Source organism: Capricornis sumatraensis, chromosome 1 (assembly GCF_032405125.1).
Source record: "Capricornis sumatraensis isolate serow.1 chromosome 1, serow.2, whole genome shotgun sequence".
Taxonomy (NCBI): Eukaryota; Metazoa; Chordata; class Mammalia; order Artiodactyla; family Bovidae; genus Capricornis; species Capricornis sumatraensis.
The window spans coordinates 148,331,617-148,353,629 of NC_091069.1; the positions used below are offsets into that span (position 1 = coordinate 148,331,617).

The 22,013-nt window shown below is 37.4% G+C and overlaps 1 protein-coding gene across 1 annotated transcript in view; it reads left to right on the forward strand.

Annotated features, from left to right (window-relative positions):
* EPHA6 (EPH receptor A6) overlaps positions 1–22,013 on the forward strand; it is a 971,878-nt gene that overhangs the window by 678,914 nt on the left and 270,951 nt on the right. Inside the window, exons 8-10 of the mRNA XM_068985421.1 lie at positions 8,022–8,130; positions 10,019–10,089; positions 16,813–16,938. Of these exons, the coding sequence (XP_068841522.1) occupies positions 8,022–8,130; positions 10,019–10,089; positions 16,813–16,938 (306 nt within the window). The remainder of the gene's footprint in view (positions 1–8,021; positions 8,131–10,018; positions 10,090–16,812; positions 16,939–22,013) is intronic.

Below are 22,013 nucleotides of genomic sequence, written 5' to 3' on the forward strand. Positions count from 1 at the left end.
CTGTATTCAACATCAATTTTTTAAAAAAGTAAATGAAGATAGGAAATATCCAGCTCATGCAACATAATAAGCAATGAGAGATTTTTTCTTGGAAATATAAAATCCCACTTTTTTTGGAACTATAAAGACCCACTTACTTTCCCTTCCCTGTGTATTAGGATATTGTTGTTAAGCAGTTGCTCAGTCATGCCCAACTCTTTGCAACCCCATGAACTGCAGCCCACCAGGCTCCTCTGTCCATGGGATTTCTTAGGCAAGAATACTGGAGTGGGTGGCCATTTCCTCCTTTGGGAGATTTTCCCGACCCAGGGATCGAACCTGTGTCTCCTGCATTGGCAGGTGGATTCTTTACCACTGAGCCACCAGGAAAGCCCATATTATGATATGTATGTTGATAAATACAACCAAAGTCCTCCTTCTTTGGTTTATTATATTAAATAGGACTATCAATTTCAAGTAACAAAACCCTGACTGGCTTAATGAAAAGTGAGATTCAGGCTGAATCCAGGCTCTCCAACTATGTTCTCAGTACTTTCTCTCTCTCACTTCTGCTTTCTTCTCTGTTGGATTTATCTTCAGGCAGATCCTTCCCATATATTTGCAAGAGTTTATCTCCAGTAAGGCAATTTTGATGAAACTCATATCTCCAATACCTCTACTTCTGAACCTGAGTGTGAACGGTAACTTGAGAGAAACATAAGCACACCAACTGATGTCAATTTAAATTTTCATGAGCCACCCTTTGCCTCTCTCTTTCCAACCTCCAGTTCAGCCTCTTGATTTATGTCTCAGACATCCCAAAGTACACAGAAACAACTACTCAAGATGTTGAGCCATTTTGTGTCTCCAGATTTGTGATATCATTTCTTCAAATTAGAATGTCCCAATATCTATTAATCACCTTGGTGACTGCATATTTAATCATTCCAGTGAGAATCACCTTTATAAACCCTCTTTCACTTCTTCCTGTCAAGATTGTTACTCGCATACTCTTATCACATGACCTTCATACATACCTCCATTTTAGCAACAATTTTGCTATACCACAGTTAAGGCTTACATCTCTAACCCCTTCACTAAAGAGAAACTACTATGAGAACAGGAAAATATACTTTAGTGTTTGTTTTTGTTTGTTTGTTTCCCAAATGCTTATGTCATAGTGTCTAACACATTCAAAATGGTAATTATTTTTGTCATTTTTGAATGGATAATGAGTCAGTGAGTGAGAATTTCCTCAAGAAATCCTATGGAACATTTTTTAAATAATCAATGTGTGTTTTTTCTCAGAATTTTTTCTTTAAATATTTTTTCTAAAAAAATATTTCTAAATAAATCTTTTATAAGCCTTGTGAAACTTGTGATCTCTATACATTTAATTACAAATCTGCTTACCTCAAATCACACTAACCTTTATATTAAAAAGCTATAACCTCAGATGCATATATATGCCTGTACTGTGCTGTGTGCTGTGCTTAATCGCTCAGTCATGTCCGATTGTTTTCGACCCGTGAACTGTAGCCCACCAGGCTCCTCTGTCCATGGGGATTCTCCAGGCAAGAATGCTGGAGTGGGCTGCCATGCCCTCCTCCAGGGGATCTTCCCAAGCCAGGGATCAAACCCATGTCTCCTGCATTGCAGGCAGATTCTTTACCTTCTAAGCCACCTGGGAAGCCCATATATATATATATGGCTCAGAGATTAAAGGATTAATGGCTGCCTCTAATATGGGAGACCTGAGTTCGATCCCTGTATATATATCTGCCTACTGTAATGCAAATACCAACCATTATTATTATGATACTTGTTGAACAGTATTTTAAGATAATACATTCCAGGTCAGTAATCCAGGGTATTTGTAGAATTTATAAGGAAATTCTATTCGACTTTTGATGGGGTTTTTTTAATGATAAAATATGTATTTTGGGAACATGAGTATTTCAATTGCAAAGAAATGTTATCAAAGACCTATCACAGCTTCCAATAACTATATGAAATATAGACAATTACAAATTAAATTCTTGACATTTAGAATGTTAACAATAGTACCAGGTGTTTAAATGCCTCGATCTCTTTTCAGTGTTCTTTGGTACTTTTCACATGAAGCCTACCTGTAGCAAGGCATGCTGACCATTTATTAATGCAGACAAAAATCCCTTTAAAAAAAGAAGACAAAAAGTGTTTCATCATGCTGCACTACCTGCTTCTGCTTCTGCCTCTCCATCAAGTTGTACCAAACTCACATTTTCCAATTATCCCTGTATCATTTGGCATTTTTATCTGACAAGTAAATTAAGGTCATCAAAAAGAGTGAATCTTGAAATCTTTTGTGTCCCAATGTAGCCACAGTTTGAAGTACTGAATTTCATTGTTTCTGGAGAAATGACAGAACAGTGGAGGAAAGTACGTATGTGAAATAATTTTCTGAAAAAGTATAATCCCAGCTAAGGGTCTTTACGTCAACAGAAATGTTTCATGAGGTTTGTTTCCATTCAGCTGAGAAGAGAATTCAGTAACTGGCTCACTAGACTGGATCAGAGACTCTTACTCTTCTCTCTCTCTTGTAAGTCAATCTTAGGGATATTTTTCTTGTTGGTAAATGGGATCAAATGTTGAATGAATATAAAACAAACATGTTAATACAATGTCAGGCCAAACCTCTTCTGCTAAATAGCTACTTCCTTTAAATCCTACGCTGGGATATTTGAATGAAGAAATTTACTCACACTATTTTAATTTATTTCAGAACATATTAAATGCCAAAATACAAAGGTATAAGGGAATTCTTGTGTCACTAGAACATTTTAGGCATTAACATTACCAAACAAATCACATAGGAAAATTTTCTTATAGTCAGAGGCTAATATCTAGAATGTGTTCTTTATCTCTTGTTTATGGAAACATACATTTATTAATCCCTATGCTCTGTAAGGCACTATGCTAATTCCATGTGATACAGATAGGCAAATGATATTGTTTCTGCCCTCAAGAAGCTTATGATATATTTGAAATGGGCCCAAAAAAACCCAGAAATATTCAGAAAATGAATCATTTTTGATAGTTGAAGTTTTCAGACACAGGTTTGGTCTTTAAATTATTTTTTTATAACTTTTAAATATATTGAAGGGAAATTTTTTTTCTAATCATGCATCCACAAACTCCTGTCCTTCTGTATAAACTATCTTAGACATGTCTCAGTATGTTTTAGTTGACCTTGGCTGACCATAGTAATGTACTGAGTTCTGACATAGTGAGTCCATTGGTGCTCCTTGAATTTTTTTTTTTTTTACTTTATTTTACTTTACAATACTGTATTTGTTTTGCCATACATTGACATGAATCTGCCACGGGTGTACATGAGTTCCCAATCCTGAACCCCCCTCCCACCTCCCACTCCATATCATCTCTTTGGATCATCCCTGTGCACCAGCCCCAAGCATCCTGTATCCTGTATCGAACATAGACTGGCAATTTGTTTCTTACATGATAGTATACATGTTTCAGTGCCATTCTCCCAAATCATCTCACCTTCTCCCTCTCCCTCAGAGTCCAAAAGTCCGTTCTATACATCTGTGTCTCTTTTGCTGTCTCGCATACAGGGTTATCATTACCATCTTTCTAAATTCCATATATATGTGTTAGTATACTGTATTGGTATTTTTCTTTCTGGCTTACTTCACTCTGTATAATCGGCTCCAGTTTCATCCATCAAATGTATTCTTTTAATGGCTGAGTAATACTCCATTGTGTATATGTACCACAGCTTTCTTATCCATTCATCTGCTGATGGACATCTGGGTTGTTCTCCATGAATTTTATAGAGCTGTTTGATCCTACACTCCTGCGTCCAGAGTAGTATGTATTTTGGAATTTTACGTCAAATTTTCAATTTTCCCAGTTGTTCTTTCAGTCAGCCTAGTAGTGTGTACTTCCATTCAACTCCCTCTCTTTAGGTATCTCATGTCTGGTCTTAACACTTAATTTACACCTGCTATACTGCTATATGAATTCAGAAATCAATAAACATATCTGAAGTAAGAGTGTGAGGCACTGAAGCTGTTTTATGAGTAGACTCTCTATTCTTAGTATGTGACCATCTGTCAGATGTTTCTTCAGAGGCTCTTTATGTCTATCTCATTTGCCACTACTCCACTGTATTCCACATAATTGAAGTTGCCATCTAGCTGAATTCAAATGCATGTGATGAGTATCTGAACTAAGAAAATAGCTGTGGGGATAGGAGAGAATGGGAATGAATTAAATAATTTTAAAATGTAGTAATGACAGGACTGATGATCTGCCTGCACTATGTGAAGGCTGAGTTCAAAGTTTTAGGCTTGAATATTTCTAACAGTGGTGTACTTACTGTGATTTTACTCTCTTAGGCTATAGAAAAGTCTGAATATTTTAAAATATTTTTTAAAGTTTAATTTTCTAGTCACATAGTGTAGGATGGATTAGGAAGAGACACTGTGGGAAAGCAATCTAATAAAAAATTATAGAACTAGCCTAATCTGTAAGGCTGAAGTTTTAGATTACCAACGGTAATAAATACAAGATGATATCAATATAATAATGATTTGACTCTGGAACAGGAGTTATAGGGAAAGGCAAACTCAGAGATGACCTCATGTTTCAATTCTAGGTGACCAAGAGAATAGCATCATTTACAAAATCACAAAATTCTCTTCATCTAGGAGAACTATTTCCTCAGTTTTCACTTCTGTCTCACTTTTATATCTACATGACCATTTAGTGGTGATCTTACAGATTGAAGAGTCTCCATTGTATACTGCCACATCTTTATATATATATATATAATTTCATAATATTAAACCAATATTGATTGCTATATATTCACTGAGAGGGGATTATTTTTTTCCCTGAAAAAAAAAAGGTAATGATTTCCTGTATTGACTATCAACAAAGCTTACAATTAACTTACTGGGTGCTCTCCATCCATTACTTTGTAGAGACCTCTTTGTTTAAAAAACTATTTTGGTGAAGTGATGAGATAATATCATTTGAAATTTTGACATTTCATTTAAAATTGGGAGTCATAAATAAAACATATGAACATGAAACAAATACATTCCACAATGTATTTCGCTGGGCAGAATTTTGAGAAATGCTTTATTCAAAAAAATCATCTCAGTGCTGTCACCCACAGCTTTAAAAAAGTTGTTCAAACAGAAAAGGGTTAACTTTAAAAAGTATTGCATAGAAAATGACACAGAATACAAATAACAGATTTCACTTTGAAATGTAAATATAAACTAGAATAATCTTGATTACAGAGAGACAAAATCATGCCTCCATAGAAGAAAATTCTTTGGTTTAAAATGGCCAAATTGCTTTTCCCTCATACTTTCCTAAAGACATGAAATCTCTTTTTTTTTTTTTTTGGACACCAAGTAAATAGCTTCACTTTTTTTCTCTTTAAATAGAAACAACTACAGCAAACCTCACTTAATGTCATCCTGACTTACACTAAACATTGGGTAGGTGCTAAGTCCTTGCTCAGTAACAGTTTTACAACTCTTTTCAGATAATTGCTTCCTCTTAAGGAAGTATGCATCTTTCCAAACCATAGAATGAAATATGTCATTTTAATATAGTTATCTTTTTCTAAAAATACAGCCTCATTCGATTAAGCAAAGGAACAATTCCTATCACCTAGTTACAAACACATTTTATTTCTTACCATGTATTTTATTGTTTCTTTTTACATGAGTAAATCTTATGTTTATATACACATTTCTCCTACAAAACTAATTAGAAATATCTTCTCAGGATTAAAAAAAAATGAATAAGTGGAAATATAGGTAAGTTTTCACCACAGAGGAATTTGTATTTTTATTGTATCTTATGGAATTTTATGACATTCATTTTGTAGATGATTTTATGGTTTATTTGTCTAAGCATCTGTTTATTTTTTACTGTATTTATTTTTGGCTGTGTCAGCACGCAGGACCTTCCTTGTGGCATGCTGGATCTCCAATTGCGGCAGGCAGATTTCTCTCTAGTTGTGGCGTTCGGGCTTAGCTGCCCCAAGGCATGTGGGATTTTAGCTCTCAGACCAGGTAGCTAACCGACGTCCCCTGCTTTAAAAGGCAGATTCTTAACCACTGGACCAGCACGGAAGTCCCTCAGTGTCTGTTTACATTAATGGAGTCTTTGAGACCTCTAACCCAGGAACAACTTGTCTTCCTCCTCGTCCTTCCCCCTCCTCCTACTTCTCCTCCTCCGCTTCCGCTCCTCCTTCTCCCAATTCCAAACTCCTGCTCTGCTGCAGTGAGATACAGTGTGGTGTCGGTTCAGTCGTGTCTGACTCTTTGCGACCCCATGGACTGTTGTCCACCAGATTCCTCTGTCCATGGAATTTTCCAGACAAGAATACTGGAGTGGGTTGCCATTCCCTACTCCAGAGTATATTCCAGACTCAGGGATCCAACCAGCATCTCTGGCACCTCCTGCACTGGCAGGCAGATTCTTTACTAATAGCACCAATCTGGGAAACCCCCTACTCTGCTGATTCATCACCAAAGGCTGTTTATTCTCTTCCAGAGCACCTTGCAGTTTCTCTTTTGTAACAATTCTTAGACTTGCAATTACTTGTTTGTTGTTTATCCTCCCCACTGAACTATAAATCCAGGAGGACAGGGTCTATTGTTTACCACTATATCCCCAGTATGTCTCAGTGCCTGCCATATAATAGGTGCTCAGTAATATAGAGTCTATTAGCACCTCTATGGTGTCAATCATTCTTAACCTTGGACTCAAATTTAAAAGCTTAATCTACTCAACTTGATTCAATGTAAAAGTCTATACTTCCAGTAGTCACTGCCTCCCAGGAAGCATTATCTCCAAGAATACAGAATAATTGGATTCTACTGATTCAAATAGTGTTAGATAGACTGACTTTACATACATATTGTTGCTACCTTCAGGGTAAATCTCTACATATTAAGTGAAAGGTGAGGACATGGATAATCCTGGGTTAATCTAACCTGTTTTATACCAGAATCATCTAATACATTCACATAAACAAACATTTATTGAGCTACTACCATGTATCAACCTCTGTAGCTCCACTACTAAGTCTTATATGACTTCTGCTCAACCAGCCCATGGTTCACTTACACCCTACTCACATGACTATCCAATCCTCTTAATTATAGGGTTTAATCAGTAACTGCCTACATTCTTGCCCCAGCTTCTGGTTACCCTGATGACTGATGAGCCAACCTGAAGCCAATTCCCCCTATAAACGGTTACCCCACCTCCACCCCCATTGTGAGGACCACTACTCTGTCCTGGCTGCTGTCTGCTATCTATGATGGGGTGTTGCTCCAGGACTTTCAGACTTGTAAGATTCCCTAAGTACTAAACTGTTGTTTCTTTCACTGGCTCCTGGCTTTCCTTTGTCTCTCAGGCGGGCAACTACAGGGTTTGCAAGCCTGTGGGTGTAGCCCAAATAGTTGGCAAACGTGTTCAAGGAAATAGCAATTACATAAGCAAAATCCTTTAGCTCACCTGCTTATTTAATTATGCAAAATCTACTTAATCTTAAAATGGGTACTAGGAACCCATCTGCTTTCTTAGTATTTTTGTAAAAAAAGGAAAGGGTTATGGGTAGATTAAGTTTTAATCTTCAGCCCTCATTTTGGATCTGCATCTTACATGTCAAATAAACGGCAAATTTGGTGGGATTTTTTGGTATTCATTATTGTATTTTCAGTGTCCGACTCTTTATGACCCCATGCACTGTAGCCTACCAGGCTCTTCTGTCCATGGAATTTTCCAGGCAAGAGTACTGGAGTGGATTGCCATTTCCTGCTCCAGAGGATGTTCCCAACCAAGGGTTCGAACCCGGGTCTCCTGCATTGCAGGCAGAAGCTTTACCATCTGAGCTACCAGGGAAGCCCTATTCATTATTGTATTTTCAGGAATATTGTAAGTTGTAAAACATTTGGTAGTGAAAGGTCACCCAGGGAAATGTTAATACCTTATCTGTGTTTCAGCTTCTGACATGGCGGCGGAACAAGGGCAGATTCTTGTGATAGCCACCGCAGCCGTGGGAGGATTCACTCTTCTTGTCATTCTTACTCTCTTCTTCTTAATCACTGGCAGGTAACTGAATTATACCAGAATATTTCCAGGATTTGTGGAGAGCCATTCTTATACACTGTGTGTTCAAAGGCTTTTAAGCTTAAAGAAATGTACCTGTGAGAAGAATAAGTCAGGGCAGGTTCCACTCTTGACAAGTGCACCTTTATGAGGCAACAGGTCCCTGAACCTGAAAGCAGCTGAAGACCTGAGCAAAACACTTTGAAACAATGAATGATAAAATCCGGTTCAATAAGTGACTTCTGAGTTTTTCCTTTACTGCAATCAAATTATATCATTAAATGGATTTTGCTTGGGAAAAAAGTAGTTCAGCAGAGAAACTGAACAACTTATATAAAAGTGCTTTTTAAACAATATTATAGAAAAAATTTTATCCATTGAATACTGAACATATTGGTATTAGAATTGCATTAATTTGGTTGTATAATCAAGTTAAAATATTTTCCTGTGTAAGTGTAATATGGATGAGAATTTTACATGACAATAAATTTAATGTAGCAAAAGACCTAGACTTGAATCCCAACCAGCTGGTCAAAGTGCTTCTTCCACCTAAACCTTAGATTTATATTTTTACACAGTTTGTTATTACAAATCATCACTCTTGCAGTTACTAGTGTCTCAGACTTCTTTTAAACAGCAGTGTCACATTTATCATCAGTTTTAAAGAATGCTTCTAAATTCATTATGGAAGTTCACTCAAATTGTATTTTATTTATAGTTATTCAATATGTAGCATAATTAGTTCAATTTTAAGTTATATTGTATGTATTTGGAGAATATGAGTTAAAAGCCTTATTGCCACAGAGTATTTCAGCAAATGATTTAAATATACATGTAGAAAAGTATGTCATTAAAAGATCAGAAAATACTGCCTTGATACATAAATATGACAAACTAAAAAGAAGATCTTATAGTCATTGTAGACTAAATAAGATTGGCCTAGTAAACCTGAGAGATAGGCATGACTGTTATATTTATTTGGGATTCCTGAAACAGAATTTGAATACCATTTAAAGAAAAAGATTTAATAATGACAAAAATTGAAAGTTGAAAATAATTTAGTACAGTTTCCATGTTTGCCAATTTATATGACATCAGAAACTTCCTTAACTTTCTATATTAAAAAAAATGTTCAGTTACATAAGATAAAACATTTATTCTGAAGCATGACTTAAGCACTTTGCTAGGGAAGCATTCATTCACTGGAAATTATTCTATGAAAATTTTAAGATATTTGAATAAATATGCAATTTGTCATAGGATCTGAAGCCAAATTCACATTGAAAGATTGGATTGTGCACCACAGGTGTATTTTGTTTAACCATTTAGAATTAGCAGTTTGATGAACTGTCAGATAATATGGATGCTGATGAATTTTTCATGTTAAAGAAGTCATAGGAGATAAGTTCCTGACTCCATTCTTCAGGACATGATTTTCTGAGAGAGAAAACAGAACACACTTTTACCACTTCCAATTAAAAAAAAAAAAGAAAGAAACACTCTGTTCACCACTGAAACTGGAATACAGTTGTCTAAATTTCTGAGTTTCTGAATCAAGAATAATGTTTCCCTTGTGACTTTTAAAGCTATTCATCAACTATAGCTATTAGAGGCCATATAAGGAAAGACATGATTGTCACTGCTTGTTATTAAATATTTTCTAGGCCTCCCATCATTTGGATCAATCAATCTACTTGAGAGTATTTTATTTTTCTCTGGAGCTAATATTGATATATTAAAAAGAAACTTCTATGGAGTATTTTCTATAAAGATGTTCTTAAAAGCTATCTTTATGATAAGAATTTTTGCCTATGAGTGAGGAATATTTTAATTGATGTTGGCTCTTATCCAGCATAATTCCTAAATAAGACTCTGTTTACCTCTTATAAAGGTGTCAATGGTACATAAAGGCCAAAATGAAGTCAGAAGAGAAGAGAAGAAAGGACTTACAGAATGGGCATTGTAAGTAGTTCAGTGACTTTTTTCCATGGTTTTCAAGAGTTCATTTTAAACATGTATCCATGAGTTCAGAAAGCCAAAGAAATTCAGTTCCAACCTTTCAGCATTGAGACTTTTCATCTGGTTTCTAGGTTTTCTAGTGAAAGTTGCACCTGCTTCTCATTATATGATATTATCTTTTTCCTAATTCTGCTTGCTGGGAAACACAACTGAATATACTAAAAATATAAGATGACTGATTATATCTAGTTATTTACCACTCACAATGGCTCCCAAACATTAGTTGGTTTTATTTAGTGGATCATTAGCTGTAGAAATAGTAAGGGATTCTTGTTGCTTCTTGTAGGCACTATCATTTAACATACAACAAATCAATTTAAAATTCATTAACACTAGAAAATCATCTCTTTAACTCTTGGAATATGTATGAAATCCTTGAGCTGACAACAAGGTTATATTCATTTGAAGGATCTCTTCTGAAGTAAGCTATAATTATCACTATAGTTGGTTTTATAATTGCCACCACCACCACCACCCTCCCCCCCACCAACGCCCACCTCCACCTCCAAATTGCAAACTACTTTGTCAAGGCAGTTTCTCTGTCGTGAGACACTGAATTGACAAGAAAGGGATGTTCTCTAATTAATCACAGTATAGAGATAACATGTGAAGCAAGTTGTTTGACTATTTAAACTCATCTTCTATTTCAAATTGAGCTAAAGTAATAAGGGACTTTTCAACCCATATTACCCTTCAGAGAATGGAAAGGATTTAAGTGAGAAAATTATAAACTAGAGGGTTGCTTTAGGGCTCTTTCTAAGATTCCATGACTTCTCTGAGCAGGGTCTGAGGACCAGCTGCCATCAAAGTTTTCACCCTTACCCACCTATGTTCAGACTCAGAAAGTCCAGAGTAGGGCTAAGGGATAAGCATTTTTAACAAACTCTCCTATGTGGTTTTTTCACACAAAGAGTTTGAAGATCACTGCCCTGGCAGGGAAGGGAGAACTGAGACAGCTGATACCAGTCATGGGGTGAGCCGAAAATAATGTAGACAGAGGCAGAAACCTGGATCTAGGCACTTTGTCCAGTGACTTAAACTGATAACCTCAAGATTCACTGCAGGACATTTACTACTGAACTGCAGAAGAAAACGTTTTTACCTGTTTTCCAACTAGTAGCTTAGTATAAACTGAACCAGATGGTCCCAGCAAGAAGCAATGAAAATAACCTGAGGAAGCCAGGAAGATAGAAGAAAGATAACAAATAGATATTTAAGAAGACACAAATAAGTAGTAACAAGATATTCAAAACTGGAACTGTTTGGGTTTTTTGCTATACTACATATATTGTGTATATAAGAAAAAAAAAGTGATACTAACCAGTTTATTCTGTAGATATGTATATCACTTTAAATTATTAAATGGTTGAATTGTTAAAACTATGCATAAGTTAATAAATGGCATGTGTTATCTGTGCATAAAGTAATGTTATCAACATGACCGTATGGATCTAATCTTCTAGTAGTAGCCACTGGATTTGAACTTAGAGTACTCAGTCTGAAATCACAACTCCTACTAAGTTACAAAAATATCATTAAGAGTATGAACTAGAAGTACAAATTATCTGTTCTCATTTTCTCCAATCTAAAGTCACATTCTTGAGTTTGAGAAGTCAAGAAAAGCATAGCATTTCAGAATCAGTCAAGTCTATCTAGAAATATGCTTTACTGGTACAGCTTTGGGAAGTGCTGATCTTCTCATTGGTGCTTATCTAGTACCAGAAGTCAGGAGGCAAGAAGTGATGAAAGAACAGGCATGGAAAAACTGATAAAGCAAATTACTGCTGATGAGCTTTTCACCACCTTCTCTAAACTCATTTCATCACCTTTTGTTTGCTTTTGAGTTTTTCTTGCAAGAACATGTTTCTAAGACCTGGACAATGCTTAACTCAGGGTGTTGTATGACTTTCAAAATCTAAGAAGCAAAAAAACCGAGTATAATTTATATGCAATAAATATCAGTTCAGTTCAGTTCAGTCGCTCAGTCGTATCTGACTCTTTGCAACCCCATGAACTGCAGCACGCCAGGCCTCCCTGTCCATCACCAACTCACAGAGTCCACCCAAACCCATGCCCATCGAGTTGGTGATGCCATCCAACCATTTCATCCTCTGTTGTCCCCTTCTCCTCCTGCCTTCAATCTTTCCCAGCATCAGGGTCTTTTCAAATGAATCAGCTCTTCATATCAGGTGGCCAAAGTATTGGAGTTTCAGCTTCACATCAGTCCTTCCAATGAACACCCAGGACTGATCTCCTTTAGGATGGACTGGTTGAATCTCCTTGCAATCCAATAAATATAGCATGGATTTTTTAACCCCTACTAATATGTATTCAGTAAGGTTGACTGTGTGATCATTGCCTATAAGACCATAGCTAAGGAAATGTGTAAAGATGTACTCTAAGAAATGATCTCCTGTCCTCTAGGAACTAACTATCTAAAGTGGAAAGCAGAAACTAGCGGGCAAAGCAGAGAAATATCTACTGGAGTCTGTGACTTCACATAGAAGTTGCAAATTAATATGTAACCAGACATCCAAGTTCTCCAGCCACCTCTATCTATCTTCCTAACTGCCCATGGGCTATGAATACCCTCACCCCCACCATAGAAAGAGGAGTACCTATACAGTCAGTGACTGGATTTGGGCCTTGGATTCTTATCCCTTCCTCCAGGATGGAAAATGGATCCTTTCCAGGAAAATGTGCAATTTGGCCATAGAAGCAACTACCAGATCACAGGAGAGATCTATGATCCGTAGTGTAGTGGTCTTCTCTGTTGCTGTGCCATGCAGTCTGTGCTTTATTGCCTAAGAGTTTCTGAAAGAGTAGAGGCCACTAGAATAGGACATGAGTTCAGGAAAACCTAGGGACATAGAGGAAAAAAGTCCAGAAGGAACTGATAGTTTAGATCAGACTCTCAGTCATGTCTGACTCTTTGTGACCCCATGGACTGAAGCACACCAGGCTTCCCTGTCTATCACCACCCCCTGGAGCCTGCTCAAACTCATGTCCATTGAGTCGGTGATGCCATCCAACTTCAGATCCTCTGTTGTTCCCTTCTCCTCCTGCCTTCAGTCTTTCCCAGCATCAGGGTCTTTTCTAGTGAGTCAGTCCTTCACATCAGGTGACCCAAGTATTGGAGCTTCAGCTTCAGCATCAGTCCTTCCAAGAATATTCAGGGCTGATTTCCTTTAGGATGGACTGGTTTGATCTCCTTGCAGTCCAAGGGACTCTCAAGAGTCCTCTCCAACACCACAGTTCCTTAGGAGGGACTCTAAGGGGCATGTTTGATTGGGGAGAAGATTCATGCTTTGTTTCTCCCATGTCTTGAGATACATTAAAAGTAAAATACACGCGTGCTAGTGGCTAAGTGCAGCACTTTCACAGCATCATCTTTTAGGATATGAAATAGCTTAACTGGAATTCTATCACCTCCACTAGCTTTGTTCCTAGTGATGCTTCCTAAGGCCCATTTGACTTCACATTCCAGGATGTCTGGCTCTACATGAGTGATCACACCATCCTGATTATCTGGGTCATGAAGATCTTTTTTGTACAGTTCTTCTGTGTATTGTTGCCACCTCTTCTTAATATCTTCCACTTCTGTTAAGTCCATACCATTTCTGTCCTTTATTGAGCCCATCTTCGCATGAAGTGTTCCTTGGTATCTCTAATCTTCTTGAAGAGATTTCTGGTCTTTTACATTCTATTGTTTTCCTCTATTTTTTTGCTCTGATCACTGAGGAAAGCTTTCTTATCTCTCCTTGCTATTCTTTGGAACTCTGCATTCAAATGGGTATATCTTTCCTCTTCTCCTTTGCTTTTGACTTCTTTTCTTTTCACAGCTATTTGTAGGCCTCCTCAGACAGCCATTTTGCATTTCTTTTTCTTGGGAATAGTCTTGCTTCCTATCTCCTGTACAATGTCACGAACCTCGTCCATAGTTCATCAAGCACACTGTTGATCAGATCTAGTCCCTTAAATCTATTTATCACTTCCACTGCATGGACTGGAAAAGGTCAGTTTTCATTCCAATCCCAAAGAAAAGCAATACGAAAGAATGCTCAAACTACCACACAGTTGTACTCATCTTACATGCTAGTAAAGTAATGCTCAAAATTCTCCAAGCCAGGCTCAGGAATATGTGAACCGTGAACTTCCAGATGTTCAAGCTGGTTTTAGAAAAGGCAGAGGAACCAGAGATCAAATTGCCAACAATCTCCAGATCATCGAAAAAGCACGAGAGTTCCAGAAAAACATCTACTTCTGCTTTATTGACTATGCCAAAACCTTTGACTCTGTGGATCACAATAAATTGTGGAAAATTCTGAGAGAGATGGGAATACCAGACCACCTGACTTGCCTCTTGAGAAATCTGTATGCAGGTCAGGAAGCAACAGTTAGAAGTGGACATGGAATAACAGACTGGTTCCAAATAGGAAAAGGAGTACGTCAAGGCTGTATATTGTCACCCTGCTTATTTAACTTATATGCAGAGTACATCATGAGAAACGCTGGGCTGGAAGAAGCACAAGCTGGAATCAAGATTGCCGGAAGAAATGTCAATAACCTCAGATATGCAGATGACACCACCCTTATGGCAGAAAGTGAAGAGGAACTAAAAAGCCTCTTGATGAGAGTGAAAGAGGAGAGTGAAAAAGTTGGCTTAAAGCTCAACATTCAGAAAATGAAGATCATGGCATCTGGTCCCATCACTTCATGGGAAATAGATGGGGAAACAGTGAAAACAGTGGCTGACTTTTTTTTTTTTTTTTTGGTTGGGGGTGGGGGGGCTCCAAAATCACTGCAGATGGTGATTGCAGTCATGAAATTAAAAGACGCTTACTCCTTGGAAGGAAAGTTATGACCAACCTAGACAGCATATTAAAAAGCAGAGATGTTACTTTGCCAAAAAAGGTCCATCTAGTCAAGGCTATGGTTTTTCCAGTAGTCATGTATGGATGTGACAGTTGAACTACAAAGGAAGCTGAGTGCTGAAAGATTGATGCTTTTGAACTGTGATGTTGGAGAAAACTCTTGAGAGTCCCTTGGACTGCAAGGAGATCCAACCATTCCATCCTAAAGGAGATCAGTCCTGGGTGTTCATTGGAAAGACTGATGTTTAAAGCTGAAACTCCAATACTTTGACCACCAAATGTGAAGAGCTGACTCATTTTAAAGACCCTGATGCTGGGAAAGATTGAAGACAGGAGGAGAAAGGGACAAAAGAGGATGAGATGGCTGGATGGCATCACCAACTGAATGAACATGAGTCTGAGTGAAGTCCGGGAGTTAGTGATGGACAGGGAGGCCCGGCATACTGCAGTCCATGGGGTTGTAAAGAGTCCGACAAGACTGAGCAACTGAACTGAACTGAGTGGCTAAGTGAGCCAATTAAACTTTTTACAGAAATATAATAGAAATGTCTTATGGAATTTGTCAGCTCACTCTCTTTGAAACCACCAGATCATTTTATATCAACAGTTATACAAATATAATTTTGATTCCAAGTAGTTAATGGGTGGCATGGGAGGGGGCAAAATTATAAAAGACAATAATTATAAAAGATAATTGAATTTATTAATAATAGTGCCTAACAACTCGATTAAAAAATGGGCAGAGGAGCTTAATAGACATTTTTATAAAGAAGGCACACAGATGGGTATTTGACCCATGGAAAGATGTTCAACATCACTAATCATAAGGAAACAAAAATCAAACCCACAATGAGATATCACCTCATACATGTCAGAATATTTATTATCAAAAAGACAACAAAGAATAAGTGTGGGCAAGGTATAGAGAAGAGGAAACTCTAATGTAGTCTGGGCAGGAGGGTGAACTGGTGCAGACACTATGGAAAACAGTATGGAGGTTCTTCAAAAAATTAAAAATAGAAATATCATACAATCCAGCAATTCCAATTCTGGATATTTTTCTGAAGAAAACAAAACCACTAAATTGAAAAATGTGTGCACGCTTGAGCTCAAAGCAGTATTATTTACAATAACTCTCATTTGGAAGCAGCTTAAGTGTCATCTTTATTCACCCATCCATAGGTGAGTGAATAAAGAAGATGTGATGTATATGTATAATGTAGTACTACTTGGCTATAAAGAAGAATAAAATCTTGCCTCTTGTGACAAAATGAATGGATGTAGGGCATATCATATGAAGTAAAATAGAGCGGACAGAAAGACCACATGATTTCATTCATATGTGAAATCTAAAAGAAAAACAAATGGACTAGCATAACAAAACAGAAACAAGCTCATAAATACAGAAAACAGACGGGTGATTGCCAGACAGGAGGAGAATGAGGGGATGAGTGAAATAAGGGAGGGGGATTAAGAGGTACAAACTTCCAGTTATTAAATAAATCATGGGTATGTAATATACAGTACAGGCACAATAGTTCATACAATTTTAATAGCTTTGTATGGTGGCAGATGGTAGTTCAACTTATTGTTGTGATCATTTTATAATGTATAAAAATATTGTATCACTATATTGTACATCTGAAACTAACATAATATTGTGAGTCATTTATACTTCAATTTAAAAAAAAGAATGACAACTTTAGTATGTCACTCCTCATTTTAACTCTTCACAGGATGTGTGATTTGCTAGAATACTCTTAAACTAATTCAGTCTTTTATTCTGTTGCAGTACGCTTCCCAGGAATTAAAACTTACATAGATCCAGATACATATGAAGACCCATCCCTAGCAATCCATGAATTTGCAAAGGAGATTGATCCATCAAGAATACGCATTGAGAGAGTCATTGGGGCAGGTAAATTTCAAGTCTACACTTTCGAAATTATTATTCCTTGATGGTTTTGTAACTGGTTTATCAACATAATATTTTAAATCTTAGCAGGTTTAGTCAGTGAAAAAAAATTTAATGCAAAGTAAAATTATCGTGTATATATGATGTTATTGTTTTAAAAAGTATTACAGGTTCCCAAATTAAGTTTCCAAACAATGAGAAAATTCACCAACATTTTTAACATCCTGTTAGAGGAATTTATTTTGTAAATGCAACTTCAGGAGTTTTTTCATAGGTTATTGTACTTACTCCCCAGCATCTACAGACATATACTATAATTAGTATTCACAGTGATGACCTTGAGGTTCTGCAAGATCCAGAAGTCTTCTGAGACTCACTGAATATAAAATTTGGTTCAATATATTTTTACATCACTTTAATGCAAACTAATGATTGTCCCTATGTAGAATATTCAAATGCTCAGAACACTATATTATTCCGTTATTCTAGATAAATACAAATTTATTATGAATCAGCCCCGAAGAATTTCTTCTGTACATTTGGGTTAGAGGCCAAGCCGATATAACAAAGAGACCTCAGAATAAAAACATGTTCCTCTTTCAAGTCCTTGTCCAAAGGACAAGATGAATAATCCGTGCTGTCAGAGAAGCTGTCATTCAGAAGGTCTTGAAAGGACCAGAGTTCCTCCTACTTTTTGCTTTGCCTTCCCCTAGCATGTTTTCTTCCTCTGAATGGTAAGGGCTGATCACCAGCACAGCTACCTTCTGATCTCTGAGAAGGAAAAGAACGGGGTTTTGGCTCTTTCACTTTGCCTTTAGGAAAATTAGCTTTGTCTTAAAAGTAATAACCTGGAAATAGCAAACAGGAATCAATAATCCAAATACAATCACGTGGATACACCTAAAAGCAAGAGTTTGGAAATATAATCTCTGCCTGGGCAGCCATGCATGCAGCTAAAAGGGGGAGCAGAATGTGCTACTAAATAGAGAAAGACTGGATCCTGAAGGACGATGTCAGTCTCCTCTAGGTGCTAGGTATCTGTGTAATCCTTTAGAGAGAGCAGAGCATCCCATTCCAGCTAGCTGTTGTGTCCTTGCAAAGAGCAAAAGGCTTTCTTTATTTCAAAACTCTTCTTCACCAGGACTGGCTACATAATTTGCAGGGACCAGTGCAAACAACAAATGTAGTTATTGTTGTTCAGTTACTCAGTTGTGTTTGACTCTCTGCAACCCCATGGACTGCAGCACTCCAGGCTTCCTTGCCCTAACAAATGTAGAGTTCTTTGTTAAAAAGACTATTAAGAATTTCAAGATGGTGACAACAGAGCATTCAACAAACAGCAGGACCCTTCTAAACTCAAAGTTCTGGCTGACTACACCCAAGAAGCTGACTGTTGCCCAGATACACAGAGAGCTAGCACTGTACTGAGAACTCAGGAATATTTGAAGAGAGCCCTTTCTTATGTCATTTCACTCCCATTGCCTCATGGGTCATATCTCCTCCAAGGCCTGTTCTCACTCTGAAAGCTGACACAAGGGTCCTATACACTTAAATCTTAATGCTTTATAGCCATAGAGGCTGTCTTATCAGAAAGATTAAGAATCTGGCATGGAACCAGATTCTCTCTTCTCTTCTGCCCAACATAAAGTGTATCGATAGGCATTAAAGGCATAATTGAAAAGAGTGACTGATTATACCCATTTAGTTTGGGAGTTTGTTTCCTTAAGACAGCAGAGAAATAGAAAAAAAAAGGAGGTTGAGTGATTCCATTAAACCCTATATTTGGCTTTCTTCCTCTGGCCCCTGAGAAAAAGTCGTATGAGCTTTTATTTGGTATTATTCCATTCTCATGGGGATTCAGGAGAATTATTTCTTATAAACTTTTGTGCATAGATTAAGCACCAATGTCTGAAATCATAATGTTGAGAGATAAGCATCAAGTATCTGAGGTGCAAACTGTCAACTGAAAAAAAAAAGCACAATTTAGAAACTGTAAATTGAGTTCATTCATTGTCTTATTAAAAACTGTAGCCTGGAAGACAGCCTCTCAATAGCTCTGAGAAACTGTTATGAAAAAGAAAAGGGGGATTTGACAAATGGGGTACCTACAACCAGACAAACATGTCCTATCTCCCTAGAAGGTAGCTGCCAGTCATGAGGCACAATTATCTTAGTTAATGGTTTTAGTGCTTTTCTAAGTTTGGGAAGATACAAGAATCCAGGTTCATAAAAAATTTCTCCAAAAAATTAACTCTCTGAAGTATTTTTCTGCCAGTTTTCCCAGAGCACAGAGTGCCTCATTCCTGATCTCTACCCTGAAATCCTTTGAGGGTATATTAAAGGTCAGTGGCTGCAGTGGCTTATGACTCAATCCTTGTAGAGCCAGATGGCTAGTGCAGGTGACATTCTGTAGTTTGCAAAACAGATACATTCAGTTTTTCTTTATTGTTTGGGTTTTAACCAAAATATAATTTTATCCTATAAAAATATGACAGATACTGCCAAAGCAAGCAATAACTATTAAAGAGACTATTTTAATGTCATGATCTCCCTAACCTGTCTGTGACCTCTACAAGTCACAGTGGGATTCTTTCCACTTGGCAAAGAAAGAAGTATAGATATATAGAGTTAACATCAGTGTCTCTTATATTTATTCATCTTCAACTATTTCAACTTTCAAACAATAGGCTAAGTGATCTTTTACTGTCTATCTTCAGAAGAATCATAAAAATAAAAATGCTGTATGAGAAAAAGCTATTGTGTTATAACTTCCCTCTTTGTGCCCCTGGCCTGTACTACTCTACTGTTGGTTAACCTCATTAAGTCACATTCCTAAAACTCTATTTACTTGGGAAAGTCTAATGAATATGTGGGCACTTCCCACAGCAGCAGTATGGAAAAAGCCTGCAATGCAGGAGACCCCAGTTTGATTCCTGGGTCAGGAAGATCCGCTGGAGAAGGGATAAGCTACCCACTCCAGTATTCCTGGGCTTCCCTAGTGGCTCAGCTGGTAAAGAATCTGCCTGCAATGTGGGAAACCTAGGTTCGATCCCTGGTTTGGGAAGATCCCCTGGAGAAGGGAAAGGCTACCCACTCCAGTATTCTAGCCTGAAGAATTCCATGGACTGTATAGAACATGGAGTTGCAAAGAGTTGGACACAACTGAGTGACTTTCATCATCATCATCAATCTAAGGAATTAATAGTTTTCTAACATTCATGACATTGTAAGGGAGGAAAAGTTTTCCTCTATCCTTCTAGGGTCTTTGGCTGGTCTGTTAACTAAATTGACGTAAGATGGGTTAATAGGAGAAAACAAATCTAATTGTGTACTACAAAAACCCCTCAGAGGATAACGAGAGGCTCCCCCTGACAGGCAGGCAACTGAAGCTTGTATGCCATTTTGAGCTAAGAAGAAGAGGGTGGGGTCTGGGGTTTCAAAGGAAGGAAGACTATTCACAGAGGATAGAAAGAGCAGACGTTCAGTAAGCAAACATTTGCCAAGCCTTACAGAGATGATGGGTTACAGAGGAATTTGATCTCTAGGCCCTGCCCCCACTCCCCTGCAAGTTTAGGCAACTAACCCTTAGTCTTTGTAGTTAACTTTGTGTTAGCTGTCTTCTGGACCAGGCCCTCCATCTAAATGGGCTGAGACAGTTAAGGGAATGGTATAAGGATCTCCTTCAGTCTGTTGGGCCTTGATTATCCTCAGTTCAAAATAATCCATATTGCCAGAGTGGCACATACTGGGATGACCTGCCCTGAACCTCAGGAATGTAACTGCACAACTTGTTACTTGCCCAATGTTTTACTGTAAATACTTTCCTCTGGTTGTTTCATATTCTTTATTTTTTCCCCACCTATTTGTTTCTTCTCAGATTCCATTTCCTCCTCATCTGTGTGCATTAGGTATCCCTATTCCCATTGGAAGAGTAAATTCAGTAACTGAAGAGGAAATGTAGATTCTGTAGAGAGGGGAGTGTTGTGGGGAGGATGGGAAAGAGAGGTGAGATATCAGATCTTGGCAATTGTCAGGTGAAAGATGTTAATATCAGATCCCATGAAGCCACTGAGAGTAGCAGTGAGAAGGATACCTAGACTCACAAGTCATTGCTGAGGAAGAATCTCCATGACCTGCATGTTTTTTGGCAAAGAAATAGTTAAGAATGCTTTGCAGGTTTCTAATTGGGAGAAACTCTGTATCATTAAAAATGAAAGTGAAGTTGCTCAGTCCCATCCTACTCTTTGCGACCGCATGGAGTCTGCCAGGCTCCTCCATCCATGGGATTTCCCAGGCAAGAATACTGGAGCAGATAGTGATTTCCTTTTCCAGCAGATTTTCCTGACCCAGGGATCGAACCGGGGTCTCCAGCATTGAAGGCAGACTCTTTACTGTCTGAACCACCAGGGAAGCCATGTATATCAAGTATTTCTTAAATGTGTTATTAAAAAGTGAACCCCAAAATAGTCACATTAAAATTTTAAAACAGAAAAGAGTGTGGAAAATAATACCATACCTAACCCATGACATTTCTTAACAAGTCTACTGGAAAATGTTTATTACATGACTAATATCTACTTATAAAAAGGCACCGTGCTAATTAGTTTATTCATATTAAGTCACTGTGCTTATCAAAGACATATGTATTCACCCTGCCATTCACAACCTTTGTCCTGGGTTTTCAACTTTATAACCATTCCAATACTATGGGACAGATTTTAGAAAATTTAATTTATCCTATTTTAGGCTATACATATTGCCTTATGCATATATTCTTAAAAAAATGTTTTTCCTGTCAGTGTAAATTTTACTATTTTTAAAAATACGTTTTCTAGAACACTTTTTTTATATCACTATTATATTTAACAGTGGCAGCTTATCTTTGTTCATCAATACAGGCCTGAATTTCCATGAAAATGCACATTTCCATTTAAATGAAGTGAGGAGCTCTGTTGCAGAGGAGACTATCAAGATCATCTATCTCCCCTGACTTTCTGCATCATAAAATGAAATACTGTGGGCAGAAGACTGTAAAACAGAAATTCCCAAGTTAAAAGCGCCAAGTCAGATTTTACACA